At 42.5% G+C, this 16,996-nt stretch overlaps 1 protein-coding gene across 4 annotated transcripts in view; it reads left to right on the top strand.

Annotated features, from left to right (window-relative positions):
• Positions 1–16,996, top strand: part of RNF157 (ring finger protein 157) — a 72,791-nt gene extending 55,795 nt beyond the window's left edge. For 2 of the 4 annotated variants that reach the window (XM_079966036.1, XM_079966037.1), the window contains exons 17-19: positions 858–906; positions 4,343–4,453; positions 13,722–16,996. In XM_079966036.1, coding sequence (XP_079822162.1) covers positions 858–906; positions 4,343–4,453; positions 13,722–13,852 — 291 coding nt within the window. In that variant the 3' untranslated portion in view covers positions 13,853–16,996. Of the gene's footprint in view, positions 1–857; positions 907–4,342; positions 4,454–11,285; positions 11,327–13,721 lie in introns of all 4 variants that reach the window. The other 2 variants (XM_079966038.1, XM_079966039.1) reach the window with 2 other exon arrangements.

The following is a 16,996-nucleotide window of genomic DNA, read 5'->3' as shown; positions in this document are numbered from 1 at the left end:
CAAAGTGCAAGTAGATAAATAGGTACCGTTCCAGCGGGAAGGTAAACAGCATTTCCGTGCGCTGTTCTGGTTCGCCAGAAGCGGCTTAGTCAGGCTGGCCACATGACCCGGAAGCTGTACACCAGCTCCCTCAGCCAGTTAAGCGAGAGTCGGTCACGACTGGACCTAATGGTCAGGGGTCCCTTTACCTTTACTAACATGTGCTATTAAGGTAAGACAGAGAATATGCAGGAGAAATAATTTTGAGGAGCTATGGAAGGTATTTGTAGAATTTGTAGTGTTTAAGTGGAAAGGGGTCAAACCATCACAAGAGGTGTTGAAATTTTTGGAGGTTGGATAGTTACAATGGAATGGTCTCGGGCGCGGGGTGCACATTTTAATTCTTATTTATTTATTACTGCTTCATCAAAATAAAAAAATAAAGTTATAAAAAAGGGGGGAGGAAATACTCTGGATCAGTGAGGGAACAGGTTCATTCTGGCTAATCTGAGTCTTCATAGATTGCTGTTAGCTAAGCATATTCTCTATGTTGCTATTCCTTGCTACCCAGCCAAAGCAGCTGCGTGCCCATATGACTGGGACTCCAGTTCTAGAAACAAGCAAACTAAACTTCATATCCATGGCTTTCTGATCGGTCAAAGCAATACTGCACTAGGTTTCACAAGGAGCCTCTGGCTGAGTTCATTTGATCAAGCCAATTTCAGGTTTCTTCTGTGGAGAAAATACATAGGAGAATGCTTCTTTTGACACCCTTTTAAGGAGGGAACCAAGCTCTGATAACTGAGCTTTTGTGTCTTCCTCTGTGTATTGCAAGTCCTTCACTTTTAACATTTGCACCTTGTCATCTTTTGTGGCAGGGGAATGACGTCATGGAGGAAGAGGCTGGCTCCCCCACACAAGAAGATGGTAACAGAGAACAGACCATTACTCCTTTCCCCATATTTTTTGGCTATGTTCCATCACATCCAGCTGGCAGTGTTCACAGTGGCGGATAAGGAAAAGCAAGGCTGAGCGGGGGTGGGACTTCTGGACAAGCTCAGCCTTGTTTATCTTGTAGTAGCAGATGGATGGTCTAAAGAGTTTGGAGGTGTTGGGGGGGGGTTGTAATATAAAGCTACTTGATGGCTTTCCCTGTATATTGTGGGTTTATGTGTTTCTGATGCTAGAATATGATGTCTAGTTTTTGCAAAGTAGTGTAAAACAGCTTTCGAATGTTTCAGTAATGCCGCTCACAAGTGAAATTATAAAAATGTTGCAAGGTAGAGACATAAATGAAAAGTCCTCAGTTTCAAAATGTCAGGTCCCTTACTAAAGCAATAGCAATTCCAAACGCTTCTCTGGGAAACGGAGCGGGGAGGGAAGGATGAAGCAGAGAGCAATCTTCAGATAGCTGGAGCATCTTTGGCAATACCCTTAGCAGTGGATGTTCTGGTGCAAAATTGCAAAACTGAGTGGGGAAATCTTCACTGTTGCAGATAATGACCTACTAGGTTCAGTCTTTAGCTACTTAGAGGGCTATTGACACCAGAACTTTGCAGTAGCACATCATCACGTTTTGGGAGCTAGGTCATGGGCCGCTGACGTAGGGACCCTGATGGAAAACTGCTCCCCCAAAAGTAAGGGATCTGTGACACTCCCATAACCCCAGATGACGACACACCTCTTTGGTACTTTTGGAAGACGCAGAGACAAACTCTCACTGTGGTGGGAAGAGAAGCCAGGTAAAATGGGCTTCCTCTCCTTCCTTGGTGTGTTTGGCTGATTAGAAATCAACCCGCTTTGTAGAACTTCATAGTAAACATTCTTAAGAGTTTCCATACACAACCCTCCTCAAGTAAAATAGCTTTTAGTTGACTCGTGGACTTTCCTTGTGAACTCTGAGCATCTCATTTTTAAAAGGCAAGTTTCAGGTGCTCATGGTAAGCAGCAAGGAGACGAGCTCGAAAATACCGCAGCCGCATGCTTAATAATTGGAAGGTTAAAGCAAAACTTAAACCCCCATGTGTGTTATGATTCTGGAAGTTGACATCCACAAAGCATATGCATGGTGAATATGCAATTTCAATGGAATATGCCAATTAGCCTCGGGCTTCTGCCTCCTGGTATGCTTGCAGAATGTTTCATGCTGCTGTGTTTTTGCTAACATTTGAGGGTTAACTTAAAAGCTGCAGCAGGAGTTGGGCCAAGTTTACCCATAACTGGAGCAAATTGTAACTCAGTTAAACTGTGGCATGCCACTGGTTCTGGGTGATGGGGAGGGTGACAGATCGTGTGATCTTTTTCTCTTCCATGCGCAACACTTCTCACACCCTCAGTAAGCACCAATAAGGCAGAGAACCCATTCTTAAATAGCAGTATTATGGCAGTGTTCACCAAAACCTGGTGGCTTTTCCATGGGTCAGCAGGTGCCCTTCCCTTTTCCCCCTCCAATGGCTGGGGCTTCTGCTTTAGTGCCAGCTGCGCTTCTGGGATTTCAGTGGGGTTGCATGCTTGCCTCGTACAGCAGTCGTGCAGCACAATACTTCAACACATGCCCAGCAGCCCACTCCATAAACCAGCCATGCTGGAGTACTTGGCTGTGCATCAGTTTTGCTTCTTAGCATGTCAACCAAAGCAGCTTTGAGGGATTCTATCACCATTAAGACTTACTTTATTTTGAAGCTTGAAATAGCAGAAGGCCTTCTAAACAGCACTCTTATTTTGACGTCCAGGAATGCTCTTCTGGTGTTCTTAGGACTTGCAAGTTTTTGCACATTTGCGCGTCGAACCAGTAGGGAGTCCAGAGTAGGATGGATAGTCTGTGTGGTTGATTAAGTAAAGAACCACCCACATTATTGTGTGGAATGCTTTTCTTTCAGGGCTTCAGAGAGTTGTCACTGAAAGATTTTTTTAAACATAGTCTTCTGCTCCAGCCCCCAAAACCACTTGTCCAGAAAACAATTGAACAGATTTCCTCTTGCAAGGTCTTTTGCTTTTAAAAAAAAAACCAAATGGCAAAATTTCTATTAACTTTTCCGGGGTTGATATATGGAAGTCCTGTAAATTTCTTCCTTTACCACATATATATGTCTGTCTCTTTAAAAACAAAACAAAAAACGAAATAGTATCCACACAGTCTAAATTTAATTTGGAATATTGCAAGGAAAAATAATGAATAAGCCTAAGGGATTTTGTAGGGTAGGGGGAGGGGTATAGCCAGATCTTGTTAAAACAGATTTCATTGTTGGTTAGGTTGGGGCATTTTCAGAAGTAATGCATCACTCAATGTCCTGAGAGCTTCAGGTAAAAGAAGATGCCTCCATTTAAACAGACATTTGACTCAGTTTAGCCTTCTCATTCAACTGTTAAAAATGAAAACTCACCGCAGTAATTATGATGTGTGTGAGCACCTCTTAGAATATTACTGGAGAAACGTGAAAAAGGTAGCCTAAGGCAATCACAGTTTTTGCTTTACAACATGAAGCTGTGTCAAATCTGTGCTACAGACCTTTCTGTATCTGTTTTATACCAGTGCAAGGCATCATTCAAGGAATCCTGGGAACTGTCGTTCTTGTGAAGGGGCTAAGAATTCTGTTAGAAATCCCTAGCACTCAACAGAACAGGAAACGGGAACTCATTGAGCTCCTGGTGACATTGTTGAACTCCAGCCCAGCATGGCCAGTGGTCTGGGACTATGGGAGATGAAGTCCAGGAACATCGGGAGGCCGTCAATTTCCCCACCCCTATCACAAAGAACTACCATTCCCAGAGCTACCCGAAGAGAAGGATATGTCCAATGGTGCTTATTTGCGATACAAAATGAATAGTGCTTTCTTTTTGCAACCAACTGAGGTTCCTGTTGTGTTGCGTTTGCTGGAGTGATAACAAGTTGGGGGAACGTTTTGGTTTTTGAAGCATTCATATAGCTTCCTCCACAAGGCTTTAGACACCAGCCAGAGACCTGCAAAACCATTAGCTGGTGAGGGCCTTCTCTGCTGTTCCTTTAGCTTTCCCCCTGCTGCTCTGTAATCTTCCTTTCTCTGCCTGCTTATGTATTGCCTTTGCAGAAAAGGTTAAATGTCCTCCTGTGCCTGTACCCTTTCCCGCTGGCAATATTTTTTCCCCTTGGAAACCAGGATAGAAATGGAAGTGGTTGAGGAAACCTGCCAAGATGGCTTAATGCAGACGCAACCCAGTCGAATGCCTTATTGTCCACTCTCTATGCCCCCATGGGCTGCCGCTGAGGTTTTCTTCCCCAACTCCTGATACGAACTGTTTGTGCCTTCCAATATTTTAAGGAGAAAGAATACGCATGTCAAAGTGCAGCCCCATCCCCTGTCTAACTACATTAACTCCCTTACAGGCCAAAGGACAGGCGCATACCTAGGTATGGAGTGTGACAATAACAATGACATTGGCAACGCAAGCGTGAAAGCACTGGACAATAAGCTGTGCTCTGAGGCCTGCTTACCTGGTGAGTGGCAGTCTGCTGAACATGAACTTTTGTGGGTGTGTGGAGGTGGGAGGGGAGCCTCTTACATACCCCCCACCCTGTCACCTGTCGCCAGCAGCCAGAACGTAACACTTGCATGTACATGTAGCTATACTTCATGTTGAAACAGGCAAAAATAAAGGTGCTCAGCTATGGCATCTTCCAGATATTTTAAACCATGCCCACTTACCTCCTCTGACCAGCCCTGCATTGCACCACAATATAGAGAACTTTTTAAGGTTTCCTAACTTAAGGCAAGTTTTTAATATGGCTTTCTCCACTGACCCCTGGGAACCAAAACTCCCTGAGGGTGTGGAAACATCTTTGTCGGAGTTCCTAGCCCATAAGACACGGAAGCCACATTTAATTCCATGTGTAGCGTGGTGCCCATTCTTATTTCTTACTGAATATTTCCATCCCCTTCTTTCTCCTCCTGTGTCCTACTCTCTCCCCCTCCACATTTTTTCCTCATCTTTAAAACTTTTTGAAGCCAAGGGGGGAAAGGAAATGTCAGCACTGCTCGTCCAGCCCACTTTTGGTTGGGTTCTAACCCACCTGGATGTCCTCATCCACCTGTTGAGGACAAGCGCCCGAGATCCTTCAGCCATGGCAGTGAAAGCCATTTTAGGTGTACAGTTTAGATATGTTCACATACGCCTGGCATAAGAAATAGGGTTAAGTTTTAAAGTTGAGCCCAAGATTCAGCGTGCAGAGTTCTTCTTGACAAGATTAATAGTGGCAGGATAAATTGTCAGCTCCTAGATAGGCTTAAGCATAGATAAGTCGAAGCATTGGTTAAATCTGTTGGGTACAGAAGGAACCACACATATTCCATGATATCTAATTTAGTGACTCCATGGAAAAGATGCTCTATTGGGGGACTTCTTCCTGCACTAAAATAAGATTCAGCCATCGCCCCCAATCTCATTCTATTTCTAACCAATATGTAAAAGTCCTTCAGATTTAATTATTTTCTTTACACATAGCTAGCCTGGTTAGTAACATAACGAAAAAGCATGTTAGAGACATGCTTAATAATTCCTTGGCTTAGCCCTGGTATCACATTCCCCACCTTACTTTTTGTTACTAACCCCGGGTATGCCTTGTGTGTCTCTTTGCTGTTTCATTGATCTTTTTGCCCCACTGGGTTTCATCAGTGTGAAAGTTCATGTTCACTCTACGCCAGCAAATTTCTTGTTTTTCTTTTCGTAGCCCATGCTTCCACCCTTTCCATTTCTCCGGGTTGCTGAAATGGCTGTAAATTTTACTGACTGACCTTTAGGGGTCTGGACAAAACTGAAAAGGGGGGAATAGAATCCTGCATTATAGTTGAGCAAATTGGCCTTTCCTGGTCCAGGATTAATGAAAATTAAAGATTTGTTGGTTTTTATTTCTAATGATTGGAAACCATGGGCACAATTCTGTGCCGGTTCATTGACATATAAGGGTCTTGTGCACCTCTGCCCTGGATGGATTGCATTCATGTGTCCCACCCAGAGAGGACTTGGAACACTTACCTAGTGTGTGTTTTAATTTCTGTTTATTTTAATAGGATTTAAGTGTTCCTAACCTCTTCTGGCTTATGCCCCAAATCTTTAAAATGCAGGTGCATCAGACCCGTCCTCCCATGTCAGTAAATTTGTTGTCATTTGTAACACCATAGCAACCCATCTATTGCTTATTTTGCCTTCCGCTAAAGCTTTCAAGGCTGTAAACTTGAGATACCTGAAAGAATCTTTCTTGGTTGGTCTAATTCACTGCTTCGGAGAGGGGGAGCTTTCTCACATAGCTGCTAGCAAGCTAGCTCTCTTCCTCTGTTGTGCTGTCCCTCTGTGTAATTTATTTCACTTGGGAAATTCTGCAGTTAATCCAAGCTTTGCTCTGCAAAAGCATATGTGCCCGCAGATAAGAGACCCTCTAACAATAGTGGCAAATGCCATCTTTCTTCTGGGGCAGGAATTGTTTGAACACAGCCACATGCAAGGTCATTTATAGTTACAAGGTTAAAATATTGCACCATATTATGTCCTTGCAGTGTTGGTACCTTCAAGCAATCATGGCAGTGTGTATAAGCCCAGACCCGAGCAAAATCTTAACCAAATGCCTTTCTAAGTACAATTTAGTGCATATCCATAACCCTTCAAATTGTGATCTTTTAAACTGGGAAATCCTGCTTCAGTCAAGCAAGCTATTGGAGGGCAGTAAAATAAATCACTGGAACATTTTTTTCCAGGGGTCTTAAAATGGCTATTGGGCAGTGAGGAACTAGAGAACAGAGGCTGACACATGCAACCCATCTTATTCAATAAAGTCACCAGTATGAATGTAATGAATGTCCTTGGCTTTCTTGAAAACTGCATACCTGGTGTAGTGGATAAGTGTTCCAAATATAGCATCAGGTATCAGAACAGTGGTTGCAGTTCTATCAGAACAAGAAGTGGGGAGGAGGAATGACATGTTGCACAACATATTTCACAGCTGAGCTATTTAAAGTTGCCTAGAACCTGTGAAATAGCAGGCTCGTCAATGAATTTTTGAATAAGGAAAGATAGAGAACAGTAGCTTAATATACTGTGCAATATGGTGCAAACTGGTAAAAAAAAAGGCTTTGTAATGCATCTCTGTGCTTTTAAAGTGAACAACAGTGTGCATTAATGATAGCATGTGAACTATCATGCAAAATACTACTTTTAGCAAATCCTCCCTCTTCCCGCCCCCCAAAAAGTCCATCATGGCAGATAAATCTCCATAACACTTGATGTCAGGTTTTTTTGTTTGTTTGACTTTTAGGAAAGCAAAACTTTCTCATATTTAAAGGCATATACTATGGCAGTAGTTAATGAGTTAGCTACTGGCCAACTTAATGTAGCAGTGTCTCTTATTCTTCCTGTCTCTTATTTCATCACATAACTTCAGCAGTGGGAGAGCATTATGAGATATTTCTCTAAATGTGTTGTAGTGGAACTTACTCCCTAGCATACTTGGTTGTACATAAGCTTCCAAACCCAGAACCTTGGCTAAATTCAAGAATTACATTGGATGAAAGATCCCATCTTTATCACATCCCAGCTGTTATCTGCATAGACATAGGAAGTATTCCCTAGCGTTGCCTGCAGTGCTTATTGAACTGTAGGAGTGGAAGCTGGGCATCAGGAGACCTATGGAATAAATTACTATACAGTCACCAGAGGTGTCATCGCCTCCTCTGGCTTGCATACCCTTTGCTGCTTGCAGAAATCTTTTGCAGATCCCCCACCCTTCACTCTATGCAACAGACAAAGCCAATTCCTCTTTTTTCCCCTAGCTGCAGCGTGCTATTGTACAAACCCATGCTTTGCTTTGCAGCCAGTCAAGAAGCAGCATGTATCTGCTTCCATGGTGCACAAGCTATATATGTAAAGCAGAATGGGGAATGAGACTTCTTGAGTTGCCTATTCGCAGATGCTGTGCCCTTGAGCTTTTTGGTATATGGCTGGATAATGCTGTGCCTGGCTGATCTAATGGCAGGGGTGCATTTCTGAAGTTGTCCTCTTGTTTCCCTCACACTCCATTTCCTTCACCCCAAAGTTCGAACTCCTAAAAACAAAACAAAAAAGCACTTCTAGGTACTCCACTTCAGTTTATCTGAGGAGGGCAATCCCGCCCCAGCTCAGTCTCTTTGTTTTAAGGACTTTTAGTCTCTGGGTTCTCTCCCGTTTTGTAAAGAGTGAATAGGTACAAAGGTAAGTACGGGAGATGGAAAAGCAAAGTACAGTGGTACCTCTGGTTACGTACTTAATTCGTTCCGGAGGTCCGTTCTTAACCTGAAACTGTTCTTAACCTGAAGCACCAGTTTAGCTAATGAGGCCTCCTGCTGCCGCCGTGCCACTGGAGCACGATTACTGTTCTCATCCTGAAACAAAGTTCTTAACCCGAGGTACTATTTCTGGGTTAGTGGAGTCTGTAACCTGAAGCGTATGTAACCTGAAGCATATGTAACCCGAGGTATCACTGTATTAATTTTGAATCTGCGATAGTTGGCTTAGGGCTTGTCCGCACTGGGTTTTAATGTGGGTTTGCAGCTGTTTGTGTTCCCAGTTGATTTGCATATAGTACACATGACATTGCCCTCACACAACATCAGTCTTGATGCTTTTCCCTTATAAATTTTGGCTTATTCAATATGGGGATAAATTTAGTAAGTTGGGGGAAATCAGGTTCCAAGCCATTCAATTTGGGGTCATGGACAATTTGTTTCTGTGTTGTCACTTTCTGCTACTCCCCTTCTTATGTACACTACTTCTTTAGTGCTTTCATTTCTCTTCTGGCCTTGCTTGTAACCATTTCTGGTGATATTTTTATTAATTTTTTCAGATTTGCACAAAACCAGAAAACTGCACGAGCAAACTGCATTAAAAATCCCTACACCAGATTTATTGGGCAACAATTTGAAAAGTGTGTGTTTGAGAATTTACATGTCTTCATTTCTTTTCTAACATGCCAATAAAGGTGTGTCAGGAACTTAGCCATCTATGTATATATGTATTCTTTAGATCACTCAAGATTTGCACAAACCCAAAAACTGCACCACGCAAATTTACTATTGACTAAGTACTTTTGCACACTTCCTTTTTTTTTTAAATGATTTTTATTCGTTTTTCAAACAGATAACAAAAACAAAACAATATAATTTCCAACTCATCATTTCATACCCTTCTTTCTTTTGACTTCCCCATACCTCCCCATCCCTGCATCCTTGTTTGATGGTTCTTTAGCAACCCTTAGGTCCATTATCTTAATTCCCTTTCATAAAAGTTCCTTTAGTTTTTTGATTACTGCTGCAATTCTTTACCTCTTACCCCCTGACATCTTAACATTCCTCAATTTTACAATTATTTTTAAGATATATTTTAAATTACTTTTGCACACTTCCTTGGGCGGGGAATATATATATAACGAGGTGGACACACAGCTATCTGTGCACATGCTCTGTCAGCACTTAATTGGCATGATAGAACCAACAAATTAGAAGGCAGGGACAAACGCAAAAGGGAATGCCTACTGATATGGTTAATAGCCAGATGTAGTGGCCCAGCTGTGGGACTAAATAATTCTCAGATGTTGATAAAAACAACATAAGAGATGCAGAAGAGAATAAAGACCACTTCTTTCAGGTGTACATGCCAGAGAGCAAAATACAGAAATGGTGTCAAATACTGTTGTATGTTTCCCTTCTAAATATCCACCAAGGTCATGTGTATATGGGAGGAGGAAGGCAGCAAACCAGTCCACGCATGTATTATTTGTTATTCAAAATCTCTGCATGTTTTGTGTTTCCCAAGTAGGAAAAAAAAAGTGGTACAAACAGGGCCTTTAAGTAAATTGGCAACTGGGCAAGTGGTAATTCACTCAAACAGCTTGATGAGCATGGCTAGCTGGCAATGATCATGTTGGCCCATCTCAAGGGATTGTGCTGCAGCTATCACAGGGCCAAATAGTGTTCCTTTGGCACCTAGTAATAGGTAAATGTTTATAGTTTGTTGTGTGTCTCCAGCTACGCATTTTGCTCTGCTGAGATAGTCTCCCAGCTACAAGCAGAACACTCAGAGGGAATTGTTTATTGAGCTCTTAACATGGATACCCCTGAGCCATTGTTAACAGGGTATATGCACATCTGGTGTATTCTAGAGGCTACACAACACAACTGTGCTTTCCAGTTATGACCAGACAGACACACCTTAGCTGTTGCTTCTTTCTGTGTTAATACATAATGCTTACTGAAACTGCCCTTTAAACATGAAGGTCCAAGAATGTGGGGCACAGGATAGCTTACACTTCTTGCTTCTTTTTAGGTTCCGTGCAAAAGTCAAAGTGTAGCGACCTTAAATTTTGGATGGCAACACTTTGGTCTTGCAATTTGTTTTCCCAACATTAATGTAAGCTGCTTTGGGAATCCCTTTTGAACATAGGGCATAGATTTTACTACTAAATGAATAATGCTGGGAGCTCATGGAAAGCTAAGAGTAGGTCTTCTGTGCATCAACCGTACCACCTAACATTTAGCCCAGAGAAAAGTTAGCTTGGCCCATTCAAAATGCTATGTCCCATGTCTGCCTTTGGGGGCTATGTCTGATGGATTGTGCCCCCACCCCGCAGTCTGCTGCCAATTCTGTGCTATAGAATGTATAACAATGTTATATTGTGACATCATTGGCCATGCAAGAGGCAGGGAATCTCTGTGGAATTGTTGGCTCTTGTCTTAGCATGCTTTGCAGGTTTAATGGCCTAGCTTGCCATTGGTCTGGACCAACAATATCTATGATGGATGTGAGCTGTCTTACAGGGGTAGAGCTCAAATTGAGTTGGGCTGCAAGAATTAGCTTACTGCAGCACCGTTCTAGAGCGCCAGCCCTCTCTTGAACATCCATTAATCAAGGGCCCCTGCTTCCCATCCCATCTGCTTTAGAAATGTTTCTGTGGAATAAAACAGCCTTTGGATTAAACCTATGCTCTGTCCCATGCTCCTTGTAGACACCTTGGGTTGGGTTCCATCCCTTCACAGTAACCAAGACATGCTTGGAAATTGCCACTGACTTGGAACACAATTCCTAAGAGTTTCAGCACACAGGCTTCTATGTGAAATCTCCTAGACTGGCATTAGGGATTACAATGTAGAAGATAGTTTTTGTTTTGTCCCTTTTTGTGCTCTCTTTCTCTTTCTCTTTCTCTCTCTCTCTCTCTCTCTCTCTCTCTCTCTCCGTTGCATGCATATGCATTTGTGTTGTCTGTCCTTTCTCTTGTTCACCATTTGCTTCTGGTCTTTCCTACTAAACAGCTGCAGTTCCGGAATCCTGCCCCATAAGCATTGAGGAATAGGTATGAGATTTGCGAAGTCCTCTGCTGCTCACTTCGTCTGAATAAACCTAGATTTCATTTTGCAGTATAATCTTTCTCTCTAAGGCTTTGTTTGATCAACACAGTCCCCACCCCCTACACACTTTTTTTGAAAAAAGGAAGGATTACCTCTTGCGCATGAAATATTGGCAGGGGCAAGTGATTCTTAATCACTTCTTGAACCAAAACACAAGTGCAGAATGGGCTTTCTTAACTCATTGGTGCAAATGACTTTTAAAAGCCAAGCTACAGAATCTGAGGCTGCAATCCTACACATGCTTACCTAGAAGTAATTGCCATTGAACCCAGTGAAACTGACTTTTGAGGAGACATGCACTAGATTACACTGTAAGGCAAACTGTTTGCATCTATTCAAGACCAGTAGAACTGTGCCTGGGTGCATTTCTCTGTTTCTAGCCATGTACTGGTTACCCAGGCTATTTCATGTTCAGGGACTAAGTCCACAAATGTTACAAAGGGTGTAGTGGGATGGATTTTAGTTTACATGTACTGGGGCAATTATTACCCACCACAACTCTTGACTCTCTTTTGCCGTAGGATAGGCTGCTAAAAAATACAGGTTCCAGTACCAATCCCTGGGGGATTCCACCTTCTACATCCCTCCATCCCTGCTCTCTACTTCCTACTTCCACAACAGGACCTCTCTAATTCCATGACTGCTAAGCTTACTCAGGAGCTTTTGGTGAGGTAGCTTGTCTAAAGCTGCTTGAAAGTCCAAGTGCACAATATCAACTAGATTCCCTCTCTGTTATATCTATCTATTAATCTGTCTGACTACAGAAATATATTCACTGTTTTTGTCTTGGGCACTCAGCCACTTTGATTAGCAAATGCCCATAAAATGTTTCCTTCGCAAGAGTGCAAAAAGACTTATGCTGCTGAATTGACTAAATTTGACTATTCAAGAGGTTGCTGTAAACAAGGAACTTTCATTCCTTGTGCTATCACATCACAATTAACTTTACATTTCAGCAAGGGCCCATTCCCGAATGAAGGGGGAGTTCTCATACTTCAAAGATTAAGTCCAGGAGGGAGGGAGATAACCGTTGCTGGATATTGGGTTTCTATATAATAGTTGCACTTTCTCTCTACGCAGCAATGATTTCCTAATGAAATCCCTGCAAAGTGTATGAGATTTAGAGCTGTTTTGCAGGAGTTAATTGCCTCATTTAGCATATAACTATGCTGTAGGCTGGCAAGTGGTTTTCTTTCTTTTTTTTGTTTAGTACAAATATAATGCCTTGGGGTCAAATTAAAGCACATGAAAGATGTACTTAGTTGCTTCCTGTAGTAAATGAAAATCCCAGCTTATAACTTATGGCATTTCTTGACTGTAGGCTCCATAGATGCCAAATAATTAAAATGTCTACTTTTTATTCACTGCATCAAAGATTAGAATATAAATAGCTGCGCTGTGCCCAGGGCGGCTATTTTCATACTTGGGCTATAGCTAAACTAAGATAAGTTAGAGTTATAGGAAATGATGTACAGCTCTCTGTTAAAATGGTCCTGTTATGTTATCAACTGCCTAAGTCTGTTCATCTGCGATCACAGAACACAGGCCTGGGCCAATAGGGCTGTTCTTACGGAATGGAAGATATCAAAATATTCCTAGAATGAAGATCCTCACAGGCAATTCCTTTTACTAAATCCAGCAACCATTTGAAGATCTTCTCACAGTGTGAGGCTGCTAAATTTAGGAAGGGACCTAAGATACTTCCAGACACCATCTGCCTGTTTCTTATATGGAAGACATTTGTAGGCATGCTTTGTGTACTTTCAGAAACTTTCATTTTGTTTGAAACAACAGCAGCAGCTTCCATATTCACACTTGTATGGGTAACCTGTCAAACCTGCAGTGAAGATACTATAAGCAGCTATTTATGTTGGCTGGCTTGTTCAATTTTTCATGATCACCTGGAGGACCTAAGAGCACGATAAGTTTCCTTTTCTTTAAATGGATGGTTAAAGTGGTAGAAGAAATTATGACAAACCTCCATTAATATATTTTAAGTGCAGGTAGGAAAAGGTAAATGTTTTTTAAAAATAAAATAAAAATTAGTTTTACCAAAATTCAGATATACCTTGTAACAAATGTCAGTGTTACAGAATGAACCCAGGGCTCAACGAGGACCTAAAATGAGTCTGTAAAAACTGCCACCCCTAGTTATTGACTGTTATTAAGAACCAGTTTTCCAGTACTCTTGCCAGAGTCTGTAGGCCACTACATCTATTACTTGCCTAAATTTTAAAGCACAAACCTCTTGTTTTTCCATTCTTTGGCGCTGGTATTCTGCTTCCTATTATCCCGCTAAGCTCTCGCCAATAGTATTATCCATTACTTTTCTTCTCATAGGTATTCAGGCGTCAGCTGACAATCTTCTGAATCACAGCCAGACCCTGAGGCGCCACTTTTCTGCCAGCAGCATCAACCTGGAGTACGATGAAGATTTGCAATGCATGCTGGGACTTCTGTGCCCTCGATGATGTTGCATTGTGTGGAGAGGAAAATCACAGCACTGAACATGTTTCCCTAAAACACTTAAAGCAGCAAAGCTGTGGGCATTACCCCTGTCAAACCCTGCAGATGATGTGACATTGTTTTAAACACCACACATGGTAGCCAAGAATCCACATTGCCCTTGTAACCATTCTGTGTTAAAACGAACACACAGTAGGACTGGCTGAATGGCTTGAGTTGGGTTCAAATGATGGTTGCCTCCATAAACATTGATGCTTTGTCTCCTGTTATCATCTTGTCAACTCAGCATTCCCTGTTCTTTGCTGATCTTTGTCTTTATGGTGTAACCGAATAATTGTTTGGTAATTGCCATAACACCCGTTTCCCTTTTTTAAAAAAATCAAGGAATTAATGCTGCTTCACCTATTTATAATTCTTGACAGGTGCATGTAGAATGTGTACCTGTAAAAATGTAATGTACACAGAGGACAAATTCATAGTAAAGGTAAAGGTACCCCTGCCCGTACGGGCCAGTCGTGTCCGACTCTAGGGTTGTGCGCCCATCTCACTTAAGAGGCCGGGGGCCAGCGCTGTCCACAGACACTTCTGGGTCACGTGGCCAGCGTGACAAGCTGCATCTGGCGAGCCAGCGCAGCACACAGAAACGCCATTTACCTTCCCGCTAGTAAGCTGTCCCTATTTATCTACAAATTCATACTTGCAAACTAATGCATTGGCACAGCTCCCTATCACATCCACGCAGTGTGGAAGACATGTATTCGATGCCACCTAATACATGCAGCAGACCTGATAGCAGAAGAAATGAGTTTATAGTTCCTTCACCCATTCTACACTCACCCTGAAGTCTTTTGAGCTGCCCGGATAATGATTCCATGTCACAACTAAGCAATCAATATTGGGGATATGTAGTATCCATTCAAGATCTGGGCTGAATTCTGTGCTGCATAGAAGTGGCAAGATCTAGTACAAAGGGTTTCCTCCCCCCCCCCTTAAAATACGGAACATCTAGCAGCTGTATCTTAGAATGGGGGAGAGAAATGGTAAGCAGACAGACAGTCAAGAGAAAATGACAAAAGAGATTCATTGTGTGAAAACACAACACCGCCCTAGTGGCTGTTTCTGCTAATTTTGGACCCCATCAGAGGTGACAGAACAGGTGAAGTTAGGCATGTGGACTTGTGGTTGGGAAAAGATTAACTGGCACCAAGTTAGAGGAGCGTTAGTAAGTGCACTTGTAAAGTGATATTATTAAGGCAGACTGTCCTTAAACTTCATGCATGGCATTACTTAAAAGTGCAGTCTTCCCCCTATGTGATAAAGGCCTTTTAAATGCACCATTAGCTATGCATTTGTTCACTGTTAATGGTCTTGGTTTCCTTGGTGATGAGTGTATGCAAGTCCTGCTGAAGCCAGCAGTTCCCCAGTCATTTTAACAAGCTGTCCATCCCAGCAGTCGAATTTGGTCTTTGGTTGGGACCCACCTGTTGAGTCAAAATTCTCATCCTTCCTTGTGCTGCATTGTCAAGCCTCCCCCTACTGTGCAGAGGCTAGTTGCCAGCAGTCTGGTGAATCACCAACACAGTCGTTTTAGAACTTGCTGTTTGAGAATATTTGCACTAAAACCATTGGAAGTTTTGCTGTTCTTGAATTGAGGGTGTGATTTCTAGTACACACTGGCAAAAAAAAAAGAAGGAGTGAACATAAAAGTGGCATTTGAGCAATTGCAACGGTGGGGGATGGAGTGGGGATGAGTGAAGCCTCCTCTTGGTCAGGTAAGGTTAGATTGGTGGTGGGTTTTTGAGCTGGGCTTGACTACTCTCGCCTCCTACCACTTTCATTCCTTTAGCTCTTTCCTACTGTAGAACAAAATTAATGGTGTAGCACAAAGATGGCTTCACAAGTCTTTCTGGGCAGACTCCTTTGATCCTCCAGAAGGAGGAGAGCAGGTTACATCTTTAGCTTTGTGTTAACCGGCCCCCATCATCAAAGGCAAAGACTTTGTCTCAGGCCTTTCTGTCGCATCTTCCTGTGTATGGTCAAGCAAGAAAACATTTGTGTTGCATTGTCCTCACCAGCAACACACCCTTCAATATTCCATTTCCCTGTCTACTTTTTGTTTCTCCTTGAAGAGGGGAATGAGAGGATTAAGAAGAATGCTGGACACTTTTCAGTTTTTCTGGAGAACATCGGTTGTGCCTTTAGAAACAACAAAGAGGTATTGCGTCCCAAGTGTGCACATAGTTATTTTGTCCACCCCACCCCAGCTGGTCAGTCAGGTTTTTCTGTATAATCTGTTTACAAGAGACAAAGGGGTAAATATACACACCTTCCACTGTGAAATGCCTGTCATGTGGCTCTTGCCTTTACTGTAATTGACTGGTGGTCAGGACAAAACTCTAGAACCGGAGACCTTGGATACAACGTTTAACCTGCTAATTACCACGCTGAGGAGCTTTCAGTATGGGAGTCTTGGGAAAATGGCCGTGTGGTCTTGGGAGTCCTCACAAGGGATAGTGGGGTTGGTGAACACCAGAAATGCTTGCTTTAGTTAAATTAATCAAGTTCTCCTTTTCCCACTGCTCCACCAGTAAGCCTGTTGTAGGATAAAGTGCATTTTCTCAAGATTTACCTAAGCATTCAAAACGCTGTATGAAGCAAGACCTGAAGACTGGGAGAAGCAATAACAAGAAAAATAGAACTGGCATAGACAGCATGGTTGTGTGTTTTTCCTCAGTTCCCTCACATACCCCTCTGAAGCAAACTCTTGTTTATGTTCCAGAGATTTCTCAGAAAATTGTAATAGTGGCAACATGGATGGAATGTGGGGTGGGGTTATTGAGGAGAAATGTATTTTCTTTTTGTTATTTCCCCCCTTTACAGGGGTGGGGGACAGTCAAAGGCAACAGAAATTGTAGGTGCAAGATGGTGTCCATCTGAATTTGTTACTGTGAAGCAGGCACGTGCAGCAGGGAAGCAAGTTGTGCCCCATGGAAGAGTACAGTCAGACTGTTCTTAATGGGTGCACATGCCACAACATGGGACTATGGAACCTTCTAGACACGCTTGTGTGCACCTCAGTGGCAGCAATGCAATATGTATTTATGACTGCATGGCTCTTTAAAAGAGTGAATAAAGCTGTTTACAAGGGA

This window comes from Podarcis cretensis, assembly GCF_951804945.1.
Source record: "Podarcis cretensis genome assembly, chromosome: 2".
NCBI classification, from domain to species: domain Eukaryota; kingdom Metazoa; phylum Chordata; class Lepidosauria; order Squamata; family Lacertidae; genus Podarcis; species Podarcis cretensis.
The sequence above is the reverse complement of the archived record's forward strand: the minus strand, read 5'-3'. Positions and strand labels throughout refer to the sequence as shown.